This window comes from Panthera pardus, unplaced genomic scaffold (assembly GCF_024362965.1).
Source record: "Panthera pardus isolate Hobbes unplaced genomic scaffold, ASM2436296v1 HiC_scaffold_27, whole genome shotgun sequence".
In the NCBI taxonomy this organism is placed as follows: Eukaryota; Metazoa; Chordata; class Mammalia; order Carnivora; family Felidae; genus Panthera; species Panthera pardus.
The window spans coordinates 98454264-98480320 of record NW_026526843.1 but is presented as its reverse complement, the minus strand read 5'-3'; the positions used below and the strand labels follow the sequence as shown (position 1 = coordinate 98480320).

The following is a 26057-nucleotide window of genomic DNA, read 5'->3' as shown; positions in this document are numbered from 1 at the left end:
TCTTCCTAGATGCAGAAACCCAACAAACAATGAACGCCACGATGGTCCTGGAAAGATACACAATGCAAGTCCGTATGGGGCATATATTGTTGGAGGGGTGAGAGAGGCAGTGAGGGGAAGCCCACCGGATAAGGAGCGTGGCCACAGGTCGGGGGTTTTAAGAGCGAGAAGGTGGGCAGTGGCGGCAGAAAGCAATGGATGAATGGCAGTTTGCTTTTTCATCCTGAGGTGACGATACTCCCCGAGGGCACCGGTTCGCAGACATACCAAGCTGTCTAGATTCACAGGTTTTGGAGCCTTGGGCTAAATCACAGAGATGAAAGTACTCAAGTCCCACAAATTTGAGCAACTGCTCCTTTAAAGACTTGCCTGGTGGCATTTGTCTAAAGAAGGCACAGGGAGTCAGAAGTGATCATACGTAAAAGCCTTTCTTGACCAAGAGATCTGTGAGATAATAAATCTAACAGCAAAGTGAAAGTCCAATGATTTCTATTATCCTGACACCACACAGAATCCCAGAGTTTTACATCTTTGTCCTCCCTGCAGACGTGGTGAATTTTCTTTAGCCTTTTAATTTCTACACAGTTTCCTTTCTTCTGGGAACACCTTTTGCAGATGGTACTGACAACCGGAACTGTCTCACTAATCTGCCCTGGTGGTGAGCACACGTGATTTCTGTGGCCGATGATGAAAAATAAGATGAGTGAATTCGTTCGCAGATGAGGCAAAGCCAACGAACCTACTTTCTTGAACGCTGTGGCGTAAATAATATGGCCAAATACATGTACCCGTCGTGTAATCGTGAAATTAAATGACTTGCTTTGCTCTTAAATTCTATGCTCAAATATAAAATCAAAGCCTCTGAAACACATGCAACAAATCAAACACCACCATTAGCATTAATTCCTTTCAGCCCTCAATTAGGACTTCTTAATTATACTATTGCATTCATAGAGAGAGAGCATCTGTAAACGGAGCTCAACAGATTATCGCAGAAAACAATTAGACACAGAATGACTCTAAGTGAAGACTCCTGGCGCTTTTCTACGTGTGCACGTGTATGCGCTCTGCATACCAATGACAAAGCTAGAAAGAAAACTCACCTGTTTTCTTCCTCAAGATCTGCTAGGATTCTCTCTAGCTCCCCTCTTTCCTCACTCTCTAAGGAAATCAAGATCTGGGCAGGACTACGAGGCTGGCTCAGGGGGGAGTCCTGGTTCAAACTTTGGCAGTAATGCTGGATTAACAAATGTTCATCATCTCTGGAAAATAAAATCAAAGGTTTTGGTTTTTTCCCCTCTTATTTTGTTCTGGGGGTCAGGGACTCGGGTGTGTATTTAAAAATAGAAACATTTGCTCTTAACAAGTAATTAGACCCTTCTTCCTGTTTCTTAAGACACTTTCATACTTCTGAGGCTGTGATCTACAGTCTTATTGGTGAGAATTCAAAGCACTGCTTGCTCAAATTTTCCAGTGAACGTGGCCTATTTACATGGGTAAAGGAACGGCAGGGTTACGGACACATTGGGACTCCGTGTTGACCACTCAACCAGTAGTTAACAAATATTAAAAGACAGAACAATGGCTCCATCATACTTTTGCTCTGAAGCCTGTCAAGAAAACCTGTTCACTGACCCATGCTATTGTTGATAATGACCAGGGAAACAATGCAGCCTTTACAATCATAAATATGTCCTTAAGGGGAAGACAAAGTAACCAAAAAGTGTTGCTTTGGTAAGTCGGTTTGAACTTATTAAAAAGCCATGGAGGCAAGACGGTAACAATAACGAACCTGTAGACAAATGAGGGTTTCACTCAATTATTGTTCAAATAGAAAACCAAAAATTCGAAGGGAAAAAAAGCCATTAGGATGATTAGTTCAAAGAAGCCTGAACAACTTCTTCTTTGGAACAGCTTTTAAGGACGAATCCTCAGGAACAAAGAAGCAAAAGGCTCACAATTTGGGGAAGCAACTGCAATGTCTCCGTAAAACTAGAACTCTTTAATACACGGGAGAAATCATTTTCCACATGTGTAGCTCCTAGCTCTTTGGAAGCCTGTGTGCCTCTAAGTTATAAGAACCTCGTTCTATTCTCAACGAGAGGCTAAAGCCCTCTGTTTCTGGTTAGATAGCAGGATGACATGTTAATATCCCCCTAAGTCTTCTGAGTTGAAAAACAGTTCAGGTATTTAGGCAAAAATCCTCCTGCCCGAAATGATTTTGGTCTGTCAAGCCAGGTAATTGGCTGAGAAGTGCAAAGTGGACTACAAATAATTACTGGGTGTTAAAAACAAACATTTACGTGAAGTCACCCAATGCACCAAACCACCTCCCCAGACCTGCCCCCGAAACATCAGGATTTTATCACCTAACACTGAGTCAAAATGGATTTTATGTCCTCAGAAGGAGCTAAAGCTAAATTTCATTTAAAAATCGTAAAAGGATGTTTTACTACCCAACTTACCATCCCCTTTCCCAAATTCTGGAATTTTATTGCTAGAACGTCCCATGTTTAGTTACAACAGAGCTACAGTTAAGTTTCTCTTACTGTTCTCTCAGGCAGCCACTGAATGGTGGCCATTATGGTGCGGCTACAACTTGAATTAATTTCATATCAAAATCGGCGACCCAAAGAAGCAAACCATCCAGGCTGTTTACGTCTGGTTGATTCTTTGGCCACCTGTTTTCCTGTCAGTGGCTCTCATATCGTAATCCTACTGATACTTATCCCCATGGATGAGAAAGAGAATATACCACAGTTACGAATGGGGAAAAGATGGGTTTCGTTTTAAGTAACTCAGTCATAAACAGATGACTGACTGTCGACTCGATTCACCACTCACCTTTGAAAGTGATCGCCTTTATCTACCAGATGACTTGTTCTCATGTCTTCCATAACCAATTACGTATGAATACCACTCGGGTACTATTTCCCTCAGCCTAATCCTCATAAAGGCCCTTGCCTCACCTGAGTGTGACCGGGAGGTGCCACACCGACAGAGTAGACTGACCCCTCATTCTTCCCTTTGTCTAGATTCTCCATGACAAAGTGGTGAGACATCTGTAACTTTCCAAAGGCATCACTGTGCTTTGACTAGATTTTTTTTTTTTTTTCTCTCTCTCTCAAGTATCCCTTCAGTTAGCAGGTCCTTATCTTTTCCTTCAGATTAGCTTCTTCATCAGCTCCCTCCACCTCGGGCCCTTGATTCATGCACTACTTCTGTGTGTTCCTCATTGTGAACACTTCCCTTACTCGGTAACGAAGCCTCTGTTTCCCTGCCATAGCTGTGTGCTTCTACTTGACAGGCCTGGCTTATCATCCCACTAAAAAACTTCGGCCTAAATCTGAACTCCTTCTTCTGAAACCCTTCGCAAGGCTGCCTCGCCTTATTTGGCTAGCCAAGATGCTACCACTTTGGATCTCTGAAGGAAACTACCCACCTAACCTGCCGGATGGGAATACCAATGCCAACTGTACCAAGGCTGGATGTCCACTCCCCCCGAGTGGAGGAAATACCACTCAGCCATCACTTTAAAAATTAATATCCAATCCCTTTAAATACCTGGCAGGTTTCGTCAAAGATTAAGCATTTAACACAATTTCAATATTGGCACCTGGGCAGCCTGTGACGGTCTGGTATTAAATAAGAGTAAGGCAAACTGGTTTTGCGGCTCTGGAATTGCCACTAAGGCCACATCTTGGATGAGCTCCTTCCCTGTCAGGTTGTTAAGAGTCAAAGAAAAAAAGCAAGCGAGCGGTTCCTTGAAAGAGCAAATGACTATCACGCTAACTCCTATCTTCTGCGCTACCCTACCTCTAAAGCCCTCAAAGCAATTTCATCGTCAGGAACATTTCGTAAAAAGAGACAGGATACTTACATGCTCTCATTAGGAGAGATGCTATCATTTAGATAAGATCCATTGCTGTTTTCCATTTCTGCTAGCCTGATAAAAAACGTAAAAGCTCATTAAAACTTATGTGATTTCTTAGAATCTATTCAAGACCTAATCGAACATTCCTGAAAACTAAAGGATAAATCATGTCAAGAAGAGAAAGGAATCCTTCAAATTAAAGGATGTGTGTGTTTGCCCTAACCTCTGGAGGCAGTGAGTGGTGGACCACAGCTAGTCAGCGGCTTTACATTTACGCTATAAATTATAAGGGAAGTTGTATCTGGTAGGTTTTTCTTCTTCACAGATCGATCTTCCTGGCACTGAGAAAAGGCCTCTGTTTTTACAAGAAAAGCTTCCCTAACAACAAATACACTCTACTCCTTCTCTACCCCTGGTATTTTTAGGGCAATTAAAGCTTTCCCCTGATGACAGACTTATAGAGCTCGTTCGTGCTTCCCACGGTGGATAAACACGTTAGCGGTTAGAATATTGAAAAAGGATGGACTCACAGTAAGCTCTCTTAACAGTCTGCCACCAAGTTTTACCTTTAAAAAAACCTCCTTCCCCTGAGACAATCGTAAACACTTTTTACCACTAAAAAATAAAAAAAAGTTAACCAAACTCTTACAGACTTATTTAACGAGCAAAAGATATCTTACAGTTAGCAAATGAGTTTTTAGGTATAACAATGATCTGAAACACAAACAAGGTGGGACATAAAGGTGCGAGGATTAGGAAAATTAATTATTCTCTTCTTTACAGCGTATCAGGGAAATAAACACACAGACGGAAAGCCAACGCCTTCATAATCTCTACGGAACGTAGTATTGCTGCTTCGCTTGGGCATGTCTGGTCTAGCGGTTTCCTAAGGTCAGATGATTTCTCAGCCAATTTATGAAACGTGCGCAGTATGCAAAACATAACAAAGCTATCGGAAAGGTTTAAAGGCCAGGGTTAGGGGGAGATTGTTCCGGACCAACGTTCTTACTGGTGTCCGAGAACAACATGCAGTGCAATGGCATGCAAGTTAGAGGGCAAGTTGATTAGTAGAAGTCAGACAAGATTGGGGGGAAAAGAAAAGATCTGTTGCAAATTATTATAGGTTAGCTTTCCTTGGTTAGTTACTTCAATCAATATTTGCCTAGCATTCAACTAGTGTCATACCTGCTAGCATAATGTTCAATGCGTGAATGAGTATCATCGTGTGAAAGCTGAGGGGACGAGGCGGGCCTATAAGGCAGAAAATGTGATTAGTCACAGATACCATCCATTAATGGAGAAAAAAAAAAAAAAAAAAACCCACCACAGTCATGTTATATACATGGCCTAGAATGCTCTCACTCTAGCTCTCTGGATAAGGTACACATTTAGTTTTTCCTTTATCTCCGATATCATCGAGTGTCTTAAATCCAAGCTGGAGAAGTCCACTCTCCTACTTCTACTTCTTTCAGAAGCCATAAAAAAGAGATCGGAATCTTCTCTGGAGAGTTTCCATTAGAGAAAAGGCCGGGGGAGACCATCTCTCTGGGGGCACTTTCCTCCTCCCTTGTTCGTTTCTCACACGCTACGGTTCTGAGACTTGTGTTGGCACTAGGCGGTCCAAAACGTTCAAGAGTTTACACCCATGCCGTTTATCAGCTGCTCTCTCACCGAATGGAAATTCTACGCGTGCCTAGTACACTCTCAGTCAACAATCTGATTCTGAAGAGGCCAGGCCGGTCCGGGACCTCTTAAGATTCCACACCCCAAGCTATCTTGTTCTGTGCAGTTCTGTGGAGAAGCAATATATCATCCACCAATTGAGTAGCAGGACTCTATCACTACTCCATAAAATAAAACTGAAGGACCCAAAATGATATTGTGATGTTTTTTTAAAAAAAAAAAAAAAAAAAAAAAAAAAAAGAACTAAATTCTATAAAACGTCACAGTATCTGAAATATCTATTAGGGCTACTGTGGGCTAATATGCAAGAGAAGCAAACAAGAGGGGAGGATTATATACTTTGGGGCGTAAAACCCTTTTTTATTTTTATTATTTTTATTTTTTTAGCTCCAGAGACCAGGAGGTTTGGTACGGTTAACATTTTCCTCATCCTTTCCTATCAGATCTATTAATTATCCTCGAAGTTTTTATAGCACTTTCGGATTCATGTTAGGAAAAAAAAATCCATCTGTTCTGAAAACCAGTTTGGACTTGGGCTTTTTTGTTTTCATTGGAGTAGGACAAAAGTTCTCTTCCATTTCTGTCCTGACACAGAAAGCCCTTAGGTAAAGGCACGAATCCAAAAGTCAACAGTAATCTATTCAGTGAGGACTGGTTTAGCCCAACGTCCAAACAGCATTAAATGACTTGGTCGAAACACTAAGAATAGGTTTGTTTTTCCTTATACTAAAAGAAAAAACCATGTAGTTATGTAGGCTGACAGCGAAAATGTACTAGAAATCCCTACTTCTTAAAGACACGCAATCCTAAGATGATGCCAACACGGTCTAGCAAACAACTAGGGAACGGAGGGCTTCCCTGTGGGGTAAAGGCCTTATTTATGAAACCTGTGTTGTCTAGGTCCAGTGTCCCCATAATCCAATTGGCACTGGACAACCAAGAGGTTTCAAACCGTCAGGAGGAGACAGGGATGACTACCCGATTTACTAGGCAGATCCAAAGATTTTCGTGTGAATCTTCACTCTGGTTTTGTAGAGCTCATCTGCTCGTTCCTTAGAAGCCTGCCATAGCGCAGTATTAGAAACATGCTAACTCACGTTTGTTTCAAAATATTCACTGCAGGTCAAGAGAGTTTAGTACTTGGATTATTCGGTTCATAAGCCCCGTCTTTCGGAACAAACTCGTTTTTCATGTACAGACTTCTTACGAGCTGAAAGCCCACCATGAAGGAAAACGGCTGTTTGCTCTTCTAAGAGTGGCTAGCTGGGTAGTGTTTAGAAGAAAACCTGACACCTTTGAGCTAGGCACTACATAGCAAGAAAACTGGGCATGTAAATCCAAAGCACTTTAATAAAATCTTACACAGAAAATATTATGCAGCACTTTAATTCTTAACCTTGAGGCTAATTCCATGTTATTTTTCTTATCAATGTTCGTAGCACCTAACACAGCATGCCTAAGCACAAGAACTCATGAAAATCAGAAATCTAAAAAGAAAAAGAAAAAAAAAAAAAAGAGAAAGTACACTAAAGGAAGCACTTATTAAACCAGAAAAGGAGCCAGAAGGGAGCACAGTTCAGAGAAGAATCATTTAAAAACCAAGAATAAGTAAAAGTACAAAACCCCTTAGTCCAGAAACAAAACTAAACCCAAAGCCTTCGGAAACATTTTTCTGAGAGACGGTAAGAATACCGTTCTCCCTTCCTACTTCCTAAACACGAAACGATATACCCAGAAAGATTCGTCCTGTGATTATTAATGGCCAATTCCATCCCACCCACTACCCCTTTCTCTTCTGTGACAACTCCACTAATAACTTTTCACCCATTTAGGTTTCAAAGTGGACGTGCTCCAAGAAGACTACCCGTCTCCTTTGTGGACGAACAATATAAAAGGCTTAGGCCAGATTTAGTTTCAAAGGTAATATGACAAATAGCGGGTAAACAAGGGCTTCCTCTAAAGAAAAACAGAAGGTGTGTGTCTCAGTGAACTTCCCAATTTGGTGATCCACATGAGAATCTGTTGACATCAGGGGCAATTCCTGCGAAATTTGAGCACCTCAGCACCTGGGTCTTTGCCTGAACAGGAGAGCTGGGCAATATATTTCATAAATTATGTATAATCCCAAGGGTAAAGACTTTAATAAAAATTGCTGGCATCGAAGAAAATAGGGACCGTAGCGTGCCGGGTTTGTTTTTCTTCCTCAAAAGTAGACTTTCCCACTATTTCTGAATAATCTAGCAAACTTTTTATAAAAAGGCAAAGTGATTCTATGTTTCAGTCGTTAGAGGAAGATATTGTAGTAAAGAAGGTTATTAATGTTAAAGTTCTTCGAAGTTTAAGGCAAACACCCTCTACTTAAAACAGGTGACATTAAATTCACGGCCATGTTTTTTTCTCATTAGTTTATGTCTACAATAAACTTCTTTTTTTTTCCCCCCCTATTCAGGGAACTGTTAGCTATCCTTTGCCTATTATTTTCTGCTACCTCTATCCGTGCATTTTCAAAGTGATTCTTTGGCATCATTGTCTTTAGAATATTTCAAATGGCTAGAAGTTATTCCAGAGTACATCTGTCTGCTTATCAGGATCCGGCCACACTAAGGACTTCAGTCTCTCAATGTGTTTTGAAGTTTCTTATTTCAGAAAGGTTCAAACTTCTATAAACAAATAAACTACCCGGGTTAGGGAAAAACCATTACCTACCAAGAGCAAAAACCAGAAGTGAATCTAAGTCACTCCCCCGATGGTTAAAAAAAAAAAAATCAGGTATAGGTACCGTAGCTCAAAATTAAGGGGCACAATAACGCTGCTTTAACCAAGAAAGGGAAGCCTCACACTTCTTTGAGGCCAATAAAGACTTAAAATAAACCTCAATTAATAGCTTGCGTTTATCACTACAGTATTTTTAAAAAAAAGGATACACTTTAAATTAAATTACATGGGGGAGCGATAAAAAAGACCCAATAAAAATAAATTGAGTTCTTCTAAATTGGTCATTTCCCTCTTACATATAATAGAGCTGTCTGACTTTAAATAAATATTTTAATAAAGTACGCTTTGAAATACCAAAACTTTGTTATAAAAACTCCGCACGATAGAACTTTAAAACAATGCACGCTTTGTTTGCTAATAGGTAAATCACAGACTCCCCAGAGAGTTTTCTAATAACATTATAAACTCTGAGCTAAATCAATTATCTGTTGGTATCTAATATTAGTATTATTAATATACACCAATAGTAATAACCAAGTCGACAGCACACTTTCCTTCCAGTGTAAATGTCGAACTATTTATGAGCTGAATATTTAGTTCGGAGAGGAGAGCAAAATGAGTTTAGTTCCAAACAGAGAAACTCATGTATATAGAGATGAGTCCAGGAGCATACACACGCCTCATTGAAATTATTCCATCAAAGTCAACATCACACTATAAAACAAATTCTCTTGATTTTTAATGGTCCACTTAGAACAGGCCCTAAAGAATAAACCATCATCCTTTTGAAGGTCCACAAGTATTAACTCTCAAAAACTATGGCTAAAGAACGTTATGATGTAATCAGAAGGCTCTTCCCTGCTTATAGTGGAAGGCTACATAAACACGTGTCCCGGGACTGTAACTAACAACCCCTTCGTTTCTTGGATGATTGATTCCAGGCCAGGATTTCTGCCGGTTAAAACCTGACCAGGTGGGGACCTGAAAACCTCACTCTGATTCTCCTGATCTGTGGCGGATGGCCCTCGCAGCGTCTTATCGCCGGAAGAAAAAAAATTGAAATGAAGGACGGGAACTTAATAGGTCTTTAAAACCAAACTAAACCAACAGAACAAAAATGGTCAAATCAAGCAAGCCAGCAGCACCCTTCAGCACAAGTACTCACGCAGAATCTACCGGCCAGAAGTTGATCAGAGTAACAGGACTGCAAAACAAAAAATGAGGTGGTGAAGAGAGACACAGGCAAACTCAGCCACAAACAAAGTAAACAAATCAAGAGAAATAAATAAATAAAGACAAAATAAAGGGCCGAGAAGTCAAAAATCAATAAAATTCAGCCAATTAAGTATGAACCGTGAAAAGCAACGGCCAAAACGCAGGTGGAAAGTGAGGTGAAAGAAAAACAAACAACTGTGCGATTGCCATCAGATATGGAAAACACAAGAGAAGGCGGAATACAGGTGGAGGTATCGTCATTTTGATCACGAGAATCATTGCTACTTACTGTGAAGAAATTTCCTGGGACTCTATTTTCTTTCAAGGAGATAAAAGCAACTAAGCACGACCCCACAATCAGATACAAAAAAAGACACACGCCTGGCGATTCGCGAGGGCAGAAAACCCCAACGAAAGGCTGGAATCCCTCATTTGTAAACCGTCCCACATTTCTTATCAGGGAAGCAGTAGCTGTCACGGAGCTGCTCTCCCCGGGAGATCCAGATTAAGTTTGGGAACAGGTAATTGGCATGGGACAACCGACACGGGAAAATGGCAATTGAACATCAGCTTGTTTTTCTCTTTCCAGCTAAAGTAAAATCTAAAGAAAGAGAGAGGAGAGACTGTTTGCATTTGGGAGCGAGGGAGGGCACTCGGCGGAGAGGAGCTCAAAGAGGCCTTCACCAGTACTCACGTTTCCATGTTGTCCCCCTCTAAGACAGTCTGCACAGGCAGGTAGCCCATTCGGGGATGCTTCGCAAAATACCTTTTGGTTCGAAATTTGTTTTTTAGTACCTTGGCAAAGTCACGAACATCTTCTCCCGATGTGGTCTGAAAGGGAAATTGCGCCGAGATCAGACACACGAGGGTATGAGGTCAAGGTAAAGGGGCCACTGCGGTGTTCTGCCTCGGGGTACTCATTCTGTAACTTAGGAGACCGTAGGGGTCAAGAGCGAAGTCGGTGGACAAAAACCGGGCCGGGCCTAGCATTAACCGATAGGGTGAACTTGTCCACCTTGTTTACCTCTCGAAGGCTCAGACCGTCTGTGAAATGGGGGTAATAACACCTCAGCAAGCTGTCGTGACGAAAAAACGAAGTCAAAGGAGCACCTCGTTTCTAAAGTCTTAAAGTTGACCTCAGGTCTGGCCACACTTTCTAGTACTTTAAGGACCGATCTGATCCACGCTGACGTCACGTTTCACCCCCTGAATCTCCCTCTCTTTCACAGCATGGCTCACTCCGCATCACTGAATACGTTTGCAAGAGGAATCAAAGTGAGAAAGACACTAGGTACTGGATCATGGCTCTATGATGGGAGACAGGAAAGTTCTAGAACCGAGCTTCTCAAACTTGGATGTGCGCAGCAACTACCTGCAGATCCTGCTACAATGCAGGTTGGATTGAACGAGGCAGGGGCAGGGCCCGAGTTGTTGCATTTCTAACAAGCTCCCGGGTCCGGCGGTGCTGATGAGTACCAGCACCTAGTGGTTCAGTAACATCAGACCGACACCCAGATGTGTCTGACCACCCAGTCTATCTCCTTTCCATTTCACCAGTGATTCTTCCAAAGTTCTGTAAGCTACTGAACGTTTCCTCAAAACGACATCTGAGGAGAAAGTTCCGTCTCCTAATTCTAGAACACTGGGCAAATTACTGAAGGCCTCAGAGTACTCCTCGGTAAAAAGGAGATGATAATAATAATACCTATTTCACAGAGTAGTTGTTTTTTTTTTTTTTTTTTTCTTTTAAGTAGGTTCCATGCCTAGCGTGGAGCCCAGCACGGGGCCTGAACTCATGACCCTGAGATTAAGACCTGAGCTGAGATCAAGAGTCGGACGTTTAACTGACCGACTTCCAGCTCCAGGTCATGATCTCACAGCTCGTGAGCTCGAGCCCCGCGTCGGGCTCTGTGCTGACAGCTCGGAGCCCGGAGCCTGGAGCCTGCTTCGGATTCGGTGTCCCCTCCTCTCTCTGCCCCTTCCCTGCTCACACTCTGTCTCTCTCTCTCTCAAAAATAAACAAACATTAAAAACAAAACCAAAAACCAAAAAGGCAAAGGCCTAGCATTAGGTAAGCAAGACTGGCCAAAAGCAGCGGATTCTAAATTCGAAGGAACCCACATTACCCCCTCCCCCCACGCCCCCCAGCATAAAACGTCTCCACACAACCGCTCGGGCGGTAACAAAACACAGCTGAGAACGTCTTCTCGCCAACCACCAAACAGAGATGAAAAGTCTCTTCGTTCATCCTATGCTATTTGTGGAGTAACTTCGAGGCTTCGTTCTGTGCCAGGCACTGCCCTACGCGCTAGGGATAAAGTAAATCCGGAGCCCCTCCAGCGGGGGGACCGTCTCGGGGACTTACAAATCACAGCTGTACACACCCTGTGCAACACGGTGCCAAAGTGCAACTCCTCCCAGGTGAGCTAAGCGTCCCGCCAGGGAGGCATCTGACTTACCGGAGTGCAGTATTCCACCATGGGATAGTGCATTTTATGGCCTTTCGCAACTCGACCAGAAAAAAAGCAACTTTGGCAGATGTCATAATTAAAGTGCTTCAGGCTCCTGTACCTGGTTAAAACAAAAACGAAAACACACGCTCAGGCATTTCTTCACATCGAACGCCCAAAGAACACTCTTTAATAAACCTTCCACACGCTCCTATTTCTGCAAACAGAATGCAGTGTTCATTAATCCCACAGGTAAGTGATTAACTTCCTGCCTTCACAGTTCTCGGGTGCTTCTCCCACAGTATCAAGACATTTGGGCAGGAAGATTATCCCATCAGCATATGGAAGGAGGGAAGACGATTTCAGCTCTTATTTAAACTCCACTAGGAACCCTTTCAGATCAAGTAGGGAGACCAAACACAAGAATTCGGAAGAACTTCCAGGCGAAAGAGATGGACGCGCTGCAGGCCCCCTACCCATTCTGGGGACAAACGTTTCCTGAAGCAATTATTTTCCAAACAACGTATCAAGAGAAAAAGCAATTTCCGCAAATAAAGGAAAATTACACAAGAAGCCTCGTTTAAAATTCATCTCGCCCCAATCCTGTTTTCGGAACGACTGACACGATTCACCTCCAGGGAGTCGCGTGGCTGATCTCTTTCGTGTGCCTCTCTCCAGAAAACCCCGCCTCTCACCCACGCCTAAGGGAAGCCCCAAGGAAAGACAAATTCGGGCTGGACAAAAGAATCTGTCCTCCGTAAGGTGCCGGGGGACGCACACCCCCATTCTCGGTATACGGTACTGTTTCCTATTCTCTGCTTTCTTAGAGAAGAACCCTAGCCAATTCAAATAAACACACTCCTTCTGCCACATATGGGCAGGTGGGGGGACGGCTACCTTTTTTAGATCCCAACCATCTTTGGAGAGGAGGAGGATGAGAAGCAAGTGCCGAGTCCCCCAAATAATCTCCTTTGATAAGGGTAAAAGAACTAAACGCAAACCCCCTCTTCGGCCCTCCAGAGCCCTCCCCTTTTCTATTTTATCAGTCCTCCCCCGTCCATAAATCTCGCCAGCTAGGGAAGGTGAGAAAAGAGAGGTAGGAAGCGTAACGCCGTCCCCTGGGGCTCGCCCTCCACGTCCCCCATGGCACCGTTCTTACCTGCCAGAAACCAGGAAGGCAAACCGTTCCTTTGTGAGCACTGCCTACTCACTGTTGTCTACCTAGGCTTTAGAAACCTCTGAGGGTTTGTGTAAAACCTCTCTGTCAACACCATGAAGCATGGAAGGACAAACACCAGGGGTAAAAGAGTAGTGAATAAAAGAAAGCACACAAATGGTACAAAGTAGTTATTAGGAAACAAAGAAATAAAACAAGTCTAAGCATAACTAGAAAAAGAGTATTTACATAGCCGTTAGGTAGGTTCTGAACGGGCAGAGACTACGTGGCTAGTTTACAACTCTATGGCTTATTCATCGCTATGGAAACCTTGATGTTGACCCAGATGTTTAAATACATCATCATTTCAAAATGTGGGCTCGGGATTATCGTTGAGTAAGATTAATTCGCTTAAAAACAGCCCATCTCCCCAAACAGGTCAACAAAGCAGAGGATTTAAGAGCCAGTGGCTTTCCGCGACATTTTCCGAAGATCAGAATAATAACCTGCTATGTTTCCTATCTCTTTCACTTGTAAATTCATAAAGAACCTTTTCATTTTTTTAGCCGCTTTGTGAAATTTTCATTGACTTGCATGCTTTATATTCCCTCAGAAGTTCATTAGGATACATGCAAAGAGCATAATCAGATTCACAGGTAAAGAAACGCTGGGCTGCTTGAAACAATTCGTTACTCGAGGGAAGAAGAGAAGAATAAGCAGCCGAGCTACCATGACAGGTCTCCCCACACAGAATCATCTCTGAGTTTTGTAACGGATTCTTAGAGAGTTTCTATAAACAGAAAAAAAAAAAAAACAAACAACAACAACACATGAAAACACCCCCAGAGAGACGGTTAACATTTTCTGGATCCAGGAAGGAGGCGGCACAGTTAATGCGCATACCCTCGACAGACAAGTATCTCAGGGGAGGCAGGCCATCAGTCAGTCGTGTTCCACCAAGGATGCGGCTCCGCGGAGCTCCACAATGAAGGTGGAAAGGGACACCTGCCTGATGAGTCAGAGCCCCCAAAATAGCCCAGCCATCAGGGCAGTCCACAGTTCGGAAAGGGAACGAACTCAGGGCAACTAGCACAGGAGATACAAGATCAAGTCCCAAAAGGTGACAACCACGCGGGAGGACGTGCCATAGTGGGGGTCCCGGATACCTGAATCCGATGATCGGACACTCCTTGCAGATGTTGCACTTGGCCTGGTGCTTGGCAGTTTCCGCAGCAGCCACTCGGTGCAGGACAGGCAGCCACACCATGGACTGGGGCTCCAGTCTCATCCAGTCTAGGAAGAGGGCCGCTTCGATCTCAGGCTTATTATTAGCCTGTGTGGAGAGGAGGAAGGGCAAAGGGGGTGGGGGTGGGGGTGGGGAGCGCAGGGCAAGAAGAGAAAGGACAGGAGGCGTATGTCAGTACGGGCCCGAAATTAAGCAAAAGGCACAACGGGGGCCCAACGAGGCTCACTTTTCACAGCCCCTTTCTGCAAACGTCCCCCCAACACCCACAGGAGCCACCTGTCCCCCGAGGCTTCGGTAAACTGCCATTCCCGTGTGTGGCTGCTAGATGACGAGACAGCAGAGGAAACCAAACACATGGAGGAAGGAGAGCAACACACACACCTGAGCCTCGACACGCGCCCCCCCCCCCCCCCCCCCGCCCCAGCTCCGGCGTTTGCACACGCACGTTGAGAAGGAGCCGGAAGTGAAATGCAAGCGCTTACTGATAACATCTCGCAGGAGGTTAAGGAAAAACCAACTCAGGAATTATGGATTCCTTGTTTCTCCCAGAGAATCTATTTCTCAGTGTTTCACAGAATCATAATGAAGAGCCCTTAAAATGCATCCGGTCCCAGAGCTTCCTTTCACAGACTGGAAAACGGAGACACACACGAGGGAAGAACCCTTCCCAAGGCCGCACGATGGCCGAGCAGCCGAGACGCTACCAGAATCCAAGCCTCCTGGTCTAGTGCTGTCTTCACGGTGCCCTGTTGCTTCTCGTCTGTCCCTGTCGCTCTCCCTTTCAATGTCTAAATTTCATAAAACACCATTCCTCCCAAACAGTTCACTGGTTTTAGAAAACTCGAAATACGTTTACCTATCGCTTACGGATCACTATAGTCATGCATTTTTTTTTTAATTTTTTTATTTTGATGTTTTATTTTATTTCAGACAGAGACAGAGGGTGAGCAGGGGAGGGGCAGAGAGAGAGAGAGAGAGGAAGACACAGAATCGGAAGCAGGCTCCAGGCTCCGAGCCGTCAGCACAGAGCCCGACGCGGGGCTCGAACTCACAGACCGTGAGATCATGACCTGAGCCGAAGTCGGATGTTTAACCAACTGAGCCACCCAGGCGCCCCTAGTCATGCATTTTTTTTTTTAAATCTTTTTTAATGTTTATTTACTTTTGAGACAGAGAGAGACACAGCATGAGCAGGGAAGGGACAGAGAGAGAGGGAGACACAGAATGTGAAGCAGGCTCCAGGCTCCAAGCTGTCAGCACAGAGCCCGACGCGGGGCTTGAACTCACGAACTGTGAGATCATGACCTGAGCTGAAGTCGGACGCTTAACCGACTGAGCCACCCAGACGCCCCTAGTCATACATTTTGATTACATCTCTGATGACCCTACAAGATAGCAGAGGTGTTTTGGGGTTTGTTTTTTTTTTTTTTTTTTTTGGTATTTTTAGACTGAGCAATCTATCGTCCACTGTTTTTTTCCCATTGCCTCTTTCACGTCACATCTTCCAACTGGGATCACTTCTGCCCAAACACACCCTTTAGAATATTCTTTTCAGTGTCTTGTTGGTGGAGAATTTCTCAGGTTGTCTGGTCTGAGAAATCTCTCTTTAAAAAAAGTTTACTTATTTTTGAGACAGAGAGACAGAGACAGAGAGAACAAGCAGGAGTGGCAGAGACAGAGAGAGAGAGAGAGAGAGAGAGAGAGAGAGAATATTCCAAGCAGGCTCCCCGCTGTCGGCACAGAGCCTGACACGGGGCTCGAACCCGTGAACTGCAAGATCATGATGTGAGCGAAAATCAAGAGTCAGATGCCCGACCCAGGGAGCCACCCAGGCGGCTCTCTCTTTTTCTAAATCCATACTCTTGACAGCTATCTTCATTACATACAGATGTTTAGACTCAGAGGGGGTTTGTTTTTATTTTGTCTCAGCACACTGAATGATGATTCCACTTTACCTTCCCTGTTGCTACTGTTAACAAGTCAGCAGTAAAGCACACTACTGCTCCTCTGGAGGTAATTCGTCCTCCTCCTGTCTTGTGTTATGTTTCTAGGGTTTATTTATACTTTTTAGCAGTCGCTGGGCTGCTTGAATCTTTAGCGTCTTTGGTCAGCTCTGGAATCTTCTCAGTCATGACCTCAACAAATAGCGCCTCTTCTCCATTTCCTGTTCTGCTTCCAGAAATCTATTAGATAGATGTTAGACTTTCTCAACCTAGCCCACGTTTTTCTCTGGACAGGCCCTCCTCGTGCTTCATTTCTAACAATCCCTTCCATCCTACCAGCTGGCTAGCTCTCTCTCTCTTTAGTAGCATCCCGTCGGCTATTAAACCCATTCAGTAAGTTTTAAATTTTGGCTGCCGTACTTTTAACAGCCGCAAGGTCTATCTGGTCATTTTTAAGGTCATCTAAAAAGTCTAGGGCTCACTGCGGAGATTTTTCAATGTTACCTGTTGTTCTTTTAACAGAGTAAACGCTTTTCCAACAATAATCTACTGATTCCGAGGTATGAAATTCCTATGGGTCTGCTCCTGCAGTCTGCTGTTTCGGCTGGTCCTCAGGCACCTTGGCTTGTTTCTTGCGGGCTTTTTTTTTTTTTTTTAACACGTACTACAGTGACCTTAAAAAAAATCTTCTGGAGGTACCTGGAGCCCTAGAATGGAAGTGTTTTCTATAGACGCGACTGTCATTTGCTTTTGCCCACAACCAGAGAGGGCAGTGCGCCTATTCCGAGACCAATTTAAACGGAACATACGATGGGAAAATGTAGTATCACGCAAGTAATGAGCATTTGCACTGTAAACCCATGTTGCTTCTCTTGGAACGTGGCTCAGTGAGAACGAATCTACTCGTACTGCAGACAGGAGCGCACCACGGTTTAAACCGACGGGTCACGCGGCTCACAAAACTCACCACTCGAGCAGTAGTCCAGTCACTACCCCCGATTATAAATTTAACATTATAATGAGCCCTTGGACCCTGAATCTCCTAGCTGCGAAATGCTACCAATTTGAGGTACTGCTCGAAAGCTTGGGTTGAGCGCTTTTCTCTGTGGAGAGCGCGATCACAGAGGTACTCTGTGGAAATTGGAAAAAACAAAAAAACAAGAATTACAGAACCCGAAGATCAAAGGGAGCATGCAAGTGAACTCATCCTCTTGGAACGGCACCACAGAACTCTTAGACCTTCCATGACCACGGAGTCCAAACTCTGATGCAATGCCAGTGTGCTCTTACCGCCACTATAGAAACATCGGCCGGGTGAGGGAGCAAACATCCTCAGTGGATGACCTTGAACACTTGAGTACAGGTACGCCTGTCAAAAGCACGTCATCACACGGAGCTGAAATCCACAGAGCAGAGCAGAGGCCGCAGAATCCAGCCACGGAGAGTTCAAACCCCAACCATGTACGGGCTGTGTGACCTTGGCAAAGTAACTTTACCGTTCCGTGTCTTAATCTATAAATAGCACCTGCCTCAGAGGGTTGTTTGAAGATTTCAATGAGTGAAATGAAAGGCACTTGGAACCCTGGCAAGACCAGAAACCCAGATGGTCTCAGGCTTTAAAGAGCCCTTCCAAGACTTTACCAGAGCGGTCATGTCTGTCCACGCTGCTTCACCCCTGTTCTTCTATTTACTCCTCATGGGACATGCCTTCGTTTGCCACAGTCCTTTAGGAAACTACTTTCCAAATACGATCTGCTGGGAATGGTCACTCCACTGGTCTGGACAGTATAACCGGATGACTTTCTTTTATTCTGTTGTACGTGCACATAGGGTTTCTGTTCAGGTATAATCTCTGGCTGTTTCCCAGTGCATCCAGCAGACCTAGCATCCAACAAAACGCTTCAAGAAAAGAATTATGGAACTTGATTACGGAAACTCTGCACTCATTACATCTGCCTCTTAAAATTCTTTGCTTTTTAAATTTTTTTTAAGTTTCTTTATTTGTTTTTGAGAGAGAGAGCGTGCGCTGCGAGCGAGAACGCACACACGTGTGCATGCACAAGCAGGGAAGGGGCAGAAAGAAACAGAGAATCCGAAGCAGGCTCCGGGCTCTGAGCCGTCGGCACAGAGCCCGACGCGGGGCCCGAACACGCAAACCTAGAGATCACGACCTGAGCCGAAGTCGGACGCTCAACTGACTGAGCCACCCGGGCACCCCTGCCTCTTAAAATTCTTAATGCATTGTTAACATAGTAAACGCTGAGGAGTCGTTGGTAAAGAAACACGTCAAACTTTGACCTCAGAATTTCCCATACTAATTATTCAGTGAGCCCAAGACCTTTACCTTTCAAAAAACAAAACAAAAAAAACTTCCAAGGCTTGTCAACACCACAAGGTACTCATGCTGGGTTGGGCATAATGGGAAATGCTGTTCTTGGCTGTTTTCAGTGATTCCTCTAGTCTGTACTTGCTCAGTTGGGACCTGTGTCCTTTCCCTTCGGTCAAGGACTGGGCTGTTGGTTTGGGCCGGCTGTACCAGCTCATCAAAATTTTTAAGAATTCTGACTCTCCAGGCCGAGAGATTAGCCATTCTTCCCTGCTTTGTGTCCTTTTGGTGTTTTTTACACTTCTTTTCTTTTGACATACTTCTTCCATTGGAAAGCACGTGTTCTGTCTTCATCAAAAAGTCAGTGGTGAAAATATCAAGCAGGGCCAAGGTCGGCCAGGAGCCACCGCCGCGAAAGCGCGCGGGCGGCTCGGGCCAACGCAAATCCACGATTCAGCCTTCTCTGGTTAAACCAGGACTCCCCCCGGTTCTATTACCGCGGAGTCCGCTGCACTCGCTTTTCCACCTTGTACACAAAAGCACAATGAGAGCCTCTGTCAAAGGAGCTACAAGTTTCAGCTGCAACATGTCCTCTAACCATCTCTTGCTCCACTGGTCTAGAAACGAACTTTATCAAAATAAACCCTTTCTAGCTCGGAGACAAACCAGTGCAGACAGCCAGTACAATGGCGAGCACCAGTAATTCATTCCTCCTGAAAACGCGGATTTACTGTTGCTTAAGCTGACCCCAAGATATTTTTTTCCGACTCGGCTTTAAATGATCGTGTGTTTAATGGTGGATTAAAAGACGTGCTACGGAGGAAAACTTCACGCTTAATGCAGGGAGTGTGATAAGCACAGAAAGCTCCTATTCATTGCAGAAGACGGCAAGTAAAACTCCGACCGTGAGTCAGCGACAAATGCAGGTGTAAAACAATAAAAAAGCAAGAAACACCATGACCACGACGTGTAACTAAAGGCAAAGCAAGTACAGCGTGAGGAAGTGGGTCTCATTACCCTCAGTACTGTTCAAACCCTTCTTAGAAAATGCTGTCGGGTTCTGGTGGCTACAGCTGACCCAGAACTTAGAGAAGGCTTGGCAGAAAGGCACAAGGATAATTAAAGGGTTTGAAAGACCTATGAGAACAGTTTAAGGGAATTGGGATTATTTAGCCAAGAACAAAAAAAGAGAATGTGCCAGAAAGAGTGGCTGAAGGGGCGATTTAATAACAGTTTTCAATTATGTGAATGGCTCTTGCATAGGGGCCTGCGACCAGCTGTTCGATCCCTCCACTGAGGACAGAACAAGAAGAAACAGGCTTAAGCAGCATGAACGATTTAGGCTGTAACTCATACAGAATTTCCTGATGCAGAAAGTTGTTAAAGCATTAGTGTGAATTACCAAGGGAAGCTAGGGAATGTTCTGCCTTTTCAAAATACTATAGATTCTCTTGTGTTTAAAGGCTGGAAATCCTCAAGGTTCTTTCTAGCTCCCAGGATGGGAGATCCATCATTCTGGCTCTTTTAAAACTGCTCACCGATGCCAACTGACAGCACCGAAGACGAGATACGGGGATTCACATCCTCTTTCTGTTTCGATCTTTCATTTTTACTACAAACCATCCTGTATCCTGGTGGTATACTCCCTCTCCTTTTGTTTGGCAATAAAGAAGGAAAGAATTAAAAACCAGGCAAAGCTTCCATAAAGATCTAACAGAACTAAAACTAAACCCCAGCTAAAATGACGTTTTGACCTTCTAGAAAAAATAAATAAGGGCAGATTGGCCGAAGAGGAAGCTGTTGAGGACAAAGGGCGGGTATGATTGTACTGAGTTGAAATCATCCTTTTAGGTGCCATTATTTGCTGGCCTACATATAGGCCTCCGATCGTTTCTCTCGGTATCAAGGATGACCTTGCCCTCTCTCCCTTACACGCCACTACCTCGCACGGCAAGTTTGGAGTTAGGGGGATGTGCCGGGGTTCAGAATAACTTTGGGGTTTCTCTCATGTTATACCTTCCGGAAACCCTTAGGCACCAAAGGACCAGGCCCCTAAGTGGCTGCCACGGAGTCAACCTGAACGCTCATTTTTCTATCGGGATAACAGTATTAGTTCGTGGCTGCAGAGGAAACGGGATGGGAATATTTCTCAGCATGCCCAACACCCCAGCTACCACAAACACATACACTGTACTTTTAAGAGCAGACAGTCAGCATCTCAACTTCGAGGTTTTTGAAAAAAACATGACAGTGCTTAACACACCGAAAAACCGTAGAAAGGGAAGTCAATGTTATGCAAGAGACTACCCAGTGGTTCTCAGATGATTCAAAAAAAAAAAAAAAAAAAAAAAAAAAAAAAAAAAAAAAAAAAAAGAATTAACAACCTAAAAACAATACGTGTCTAAACCTAAAGACAGCAGGAACTAGGCTTCCATCCCCTCCATCCAAGCTTGCAGAATCGAACGGAGTTGAACGAGGGGACAGGAATTAAGCTGCAGTGTGACCACAATAAATAAAAGGAAGGACTAGAGTATCTGAATGAGGTTAGAATTAAAAAACAAAACAAAACAAAAAACTGCCGAGTCACCCTGAAAGAAAGAGCAACAAAATTAAACCTAGAAGGGTTGTCTAAGGAGGAGAAGATAGAGGAAGAACATTCTCCAACTGGCTCAAGTCGACTTTTAAATGCTTTCTAAAGTAAGTGCCTCTGTGGGTCTGTCTCTTAACACATCGTACACCAAAAGGCTAAAAGTCTCTTTGTAAATATGGAGGACATGTTTAGAATGATCCGGCCTAAAACACAGGAATATACAAACTTCACACTGGACACCAGGTCTGCAGGGAAACTCAAAGGCAGGGAGCCATGCTCGAGAGGTCAGTGGTTCTCAGGGAGGGACGGTTCTGCGTCCCAGAGGACATCTGACAATGTCTGGCGACATTTCCGGTTGTCACCGGGGGGGGAGGGATGTTACTGGTGTCTGGTAGAGAGGGGCTGGGGTCCTGCTAAATATCCGGCCGGCAATGCACAGGACAGGCCCCCCAACTAAGAATTATCCGGGCCCAAGTAGCAGCAGTACCAAGACTGAGAAACCCTGCCCGAATGTTCACATCTCACATGATCGCGGGTCACGTGGCAAAATTCAGAAACCAACACGGGGACCTAGTGTTAACTAAGCACCAGACATCCCTGGAGCCCTGTGGGGCATCCAGCGAGGAGGGAGCTGTCCTCTACAACACAGAACCGGAGAAGCCAGGAGAGGCCTGTTCCGCTATTAAGTGGGACATGAAAACCACATTGGTCAATATATTGTCCCCAGAGGAAAGAAAAAGGACTTAAAAAAAAAAAAAAAAAAAAAAAAAAACACAACAACAACAAAAACCAAAACCGAGCTAGAAGTCCTGAGGGAACCTGCTAAAATCATAGACTCAGATCTGAAATCAAGCTGCTTCTCAAAGAGACAACCCTATGCAATGTCTTCCGGGATAAACAGCAGCAGAAATGTATTTATTCATGGCAAATAATTATCCCAATCAGCTGGTTTCAGAGAGTGTGTATGTGCACGTACACACATGCATGTATACGTGCATGCATGTGTGCTGTGATTTTATTTAGGAGAGGCCCTGCCCATTTATAAGAAAAATAATAACCAGGGGTGCCTGGGTGGCTCAGTCGGTTGAGCGTCCGATTTCGGCTCAGGTCATGATCTCATGGCTTGTGAGTTCGAGCCCCGCGTCGGGCTGTGCGCTGATCGTTCGGAGCCTGGAGCCTGCTTCGGATTCCGTGTCTCCCTCTCTCTCTGCCCCTCCCCCGCTTGCGCCTCTGCCTCTCTCTCTTTCTCTCCCCCCAAAGTAAATAAACATTAAAAACAGAAAAATAATAACTAAATACATAAATGTTGAATACATTCCCATGCATGAACAGAATTTCCAAACAGTGTCACGGACAGAAGAAGGTAAATTTAGGGACAACACGAGGACAAACCAAGGATTTTTTACAAGTTTCATATGGTGTTCCATTAGTAAAATATCCCCTTCATAAATCCAAACAACCATTTCAATAACACTACCACTGTGAAGAGATAAAGGCAGTCATCACTCACAACCCAACGCTTCTGGCCCTGATTGTGAAATGCTTGCGTTTGGGAAGATTTGCTAAATTTAAATTGACCCAAACTGTGTTGTGCATTAGTGTGTACACAGAGACTTTAAAACCACAAGGAGAATGGCCAGCCAGGGTCAGACGGTATAGGACAGGCAGTTCCTGGCTGTTCCCTGAGCTGTTATTACGATTTCTTTAACAACCTCTAAATCTACCAAGGGCATCGGTGGAATATTTTACTAGCAACGGACATAAAAGGAGGAACAAGAACGAGCTGTAAAGAATATTAATGACTCTTCCTCCAAACAATCCCAATTTTTATGAAAAGCAAATGAGTGATAAAAAAAAAAAAAAGTCTCCCATAAAACTATACAAAACCCGCACGTCACAAAACAGAAGGAAGGCGGCACTTTGATCCCCTTAGACGCAAGATACTTATGCTTTACATGTGCGTTGCTCAGGAGGTGACAGTCACGGACACAAGGGAATACTGAGGGGACATTCCACGCAAGGCTGCTTCACATCTTGCTTTTAGTCTATGCTACTTCTCTTCAGACAAGAGTTGGTCTCAAGTGAAAGGCCACACTGTGTGCACAGGACTCTTTGCTGTACTTGCTATCTCTGTTACAAGAGTCGTTACCCCGAAGACCAGGCAATCTTTGCTGGGAACGCCCAAGCTTTGAAATGAGCACGGTGATCCATTTCCTGTTCTGCCTTCTCCATTCAGAACATTTAGCATCTAATCAAAAAGGGATACAGGCCCCACCACGTTTACAGCAGCATTATTCCCAATAGCCCAATTTTTATGGAAGCAAGTGGCCAATGTGGCCAAGTGGCCAATGACTGACGAGTAGAAAAAGAAGATACGTTGTGTGTGCATGCGTGTGCATGGGTCTGTAATGGAATATTACTCAGCCATAAAAAAAAAAAAAAGAGAGGTGCCTGTGTGGCTCAGGTCACCATCTCACAGTTTGCGAGTTCGAGCCCCGCATTGGTCTCCACGCTGACAGGTCAGAGCCTGGAGCCTGCTTTGGATTCTGTGTCTCCCCCCTCCTCCCTCTCGCTCCCTCTCTCCCCCTCCCCTGCTCGTGCTCTATCTCAAAAAGGAATAAACATTAAAAAAAGAACTTAAAGAAGAATGAAATCTTGCCATTTGCAAAAACGTGGATGGATCGAGAGGGTATTACGGCTAAGTGAAATAAATCAGAGAAAGACAAACACAACGTGGTTTTACCCAAATGTGGAACTTAAGAAACAAGACAAATGGGCAAAAGTTAAAAAGAGAGACGGCCAGACCAATCAAGAAACAGACTCTTAACTGGAGAGCGCTGACAGTCACCGGAGTGGAGGGGGGTGGGGGGATGGGTGAAACAGGTGATGGGCATTAAGGAGAGCACCTGTTGTGATGAGCACCAGGTGTTATATGTAAGTGACGACACACTGTACTGTAACCTGAAACTAACAGTAAACACTGTATGTAAACTATACTGGAATTAAAATTAAAAAAAAAAAAAAAAAAAACCGGGAGGAAAAAAACACAAACTGTGCAATACCCATAGAATGGGATACTGTTTAGTAAATAAAAGGGAACGATATGGATACACACAATAAAAATAAACTTGAATTATGCTGAGTAAAAGCCAGGCAAAAATGAGTACCTCCTATAAAATCCCATTTGCCAAAAACTACAGACTATGCGAGGGGTCTACAGTGACAGAGAGCGGGGAAGTTATCATCGCAAGGTGGGGGTGGGTACCGGGGACCTGTAGGCATTCCCAAGGGGCCGAAAAACACTTCTGGGGGATCATAGATACGCTCATTTTGATTGTTGTGCTGGAGTCATCATGTGTACCCGTGTCAAAAATTATCAGATTGCGCACTTTAAAACTCTGAAGTATAAAAATTAATTCATTACTAAAGAGAGAAGATAGGAGAAATAAAAAAACTTGAGGATAAGTAACTCTTGATAGAATGTTTATGCTACAGAGGAAAAAAAGGCTCAAAGAAGTTAAGGAAACAGCTCAAGGCTATCTATTAACTGAATACTTCAATACGTGTACATAAAGCAGTCCTAAAAAAGGAAAAACACAAGTGATTTCCTATGGGAACAGCTGATGTCTGAAATCTTTTCAATCTTTAACCTGTTGGAGACTTCTAGAGGCTCTGAGACCTAAGCAAGGCCTACCCGAGACAATGCCCAGCTGCTTAAATCTCCAACAAAATTCTGCACTGACCTATGGACAGCCATCTGAAAGGACAAAGTGAATTGTCAAAAACCATTGTGATAAACACACGCTCCTATCTTTGCTTTTAAAAACATTTTTTTCAATGTTTATTTTTTGAGAGAGACAGAGGGCAAGATGGGGGGAGGGGCAGAGAGAAAGGGAGACACAGAAGCTGAAGCAGGCTTCAGGCTCTGAGCTGCGAGCAAAGAGCCCGATGCGGGGCTCGAACCCACGAACCGGGACTCAAACCCATGAACCGGGGGATCGTGACCTGAGCCAAAGTCAGATGCTTCACCGACTGACCACCCAGGTGCCCTAACACTCCTGTCTTTTGCGATCACCTCCCTTCCCCCTTCTTTGTGGTACTGCATGCAACGGCACATATGACCTACAAAGGCTGACAGGCTCGGGTCGACATATACTGAAGTAGCAACCAGGAAAAGAACCACAAGAGCCTACGAGCATCTCAACCCTCGTGAGCACACAGGTCCTGTTAGATGCTTTGGTTAACCTGTCACTCCTATAAAAGAGTTGGCTGCTGCTACGGGAATGTATTATTTATCAGATCCCTGTTTGCATCGCTACGGAGGAAAAAAGCACGGCCGATTCTGTGCGCTGGCACTTTAGGCAATGCCATGGCAAAGGGAGCATCCGAAGGCAGCTCAGTCAGGAGCAATCTCATCTCTGGTACATTCAACATCACATTGGATGTCTGCGGGCAAAGTCAAAAACGGAGAGGGAAGACACGGGAACGCCTCTCGACAGAAGAAACCCAGCTACTGCGTTCGGAAAGAAAGGTAGAATGGAAAACTGCTCTTCCGCAACCGCCAATACAATCACTGAATTAGAAAAGGGTCATCACTGGAGGCTATAATTATAGGGTGAAAGGTTGTTAAGGAGTAGGATATTCACGGTCCCCAAATATCGCACCAATGACTTCCTGATTCCAAAGGGCAAAGGACACTTTTACGTGGAAATATGTGGCAGACGCGTCCTTCACATACTTAGCATTATCTGTTAAAAAAACAAGGTATTAATTTGTCCCTCCAGACGTGATGTAGCGAGCAGACAACATCACCTCTGTTGTGTTCCTGCCAAAAAAAAAAAAAAAAAAAAAAGTTCACC

The 26057-nt window shown here is 44.2% G+C and overlaps 1 protein-coding gene across 24 annotated transcripts in view; it reads right to left on the bottom strand.

Moving 5' to 3' along the window:
* The window catches only part of DMD (dystrophin), a 2111713-nt gene that overhangs the window by 54208 nt on the left and 2031448 nt on the right, over window positions 1-26057 (bottom strand). For 16 of the 24 annotated variants that reach the window (XM_053892047.1, XM_053892050.1, XM_053892044.1 and 13 more), the window contains 7 exons: window positions 14260-14426; window positions 11947-12058; window positions 10182-10318; window positions 9438-9476; window positions 5060-5125; window positions 3881-3946; window positions 1104-1262 (listed from right to left, as the gene is read on the bottom strand). In XM_053892047.1, the coding sequence (XP_053748022.1) occupies window positions 1104-1262; window positions 3881-3946; window positions 5060-5125; window positions 9438-9476; window positions 10182-10318; window positions 11947-12058; window positions 14260-14426 (746 nt within the window). The remainder of the gene's footprint in view (window positions 1-1103; window positions 1263-3880; window positions 3947-5059; window positions 5126-9437; window positions 9477-10181; window positions 10319-11946; window positions 12059-14259; window positions 14427-26057) is intronic. The other 8 variants (XM_053892049.1, XM_053892051.1, XM_053892063.1 and 5 more) reach the window with 3 other exon arrangements.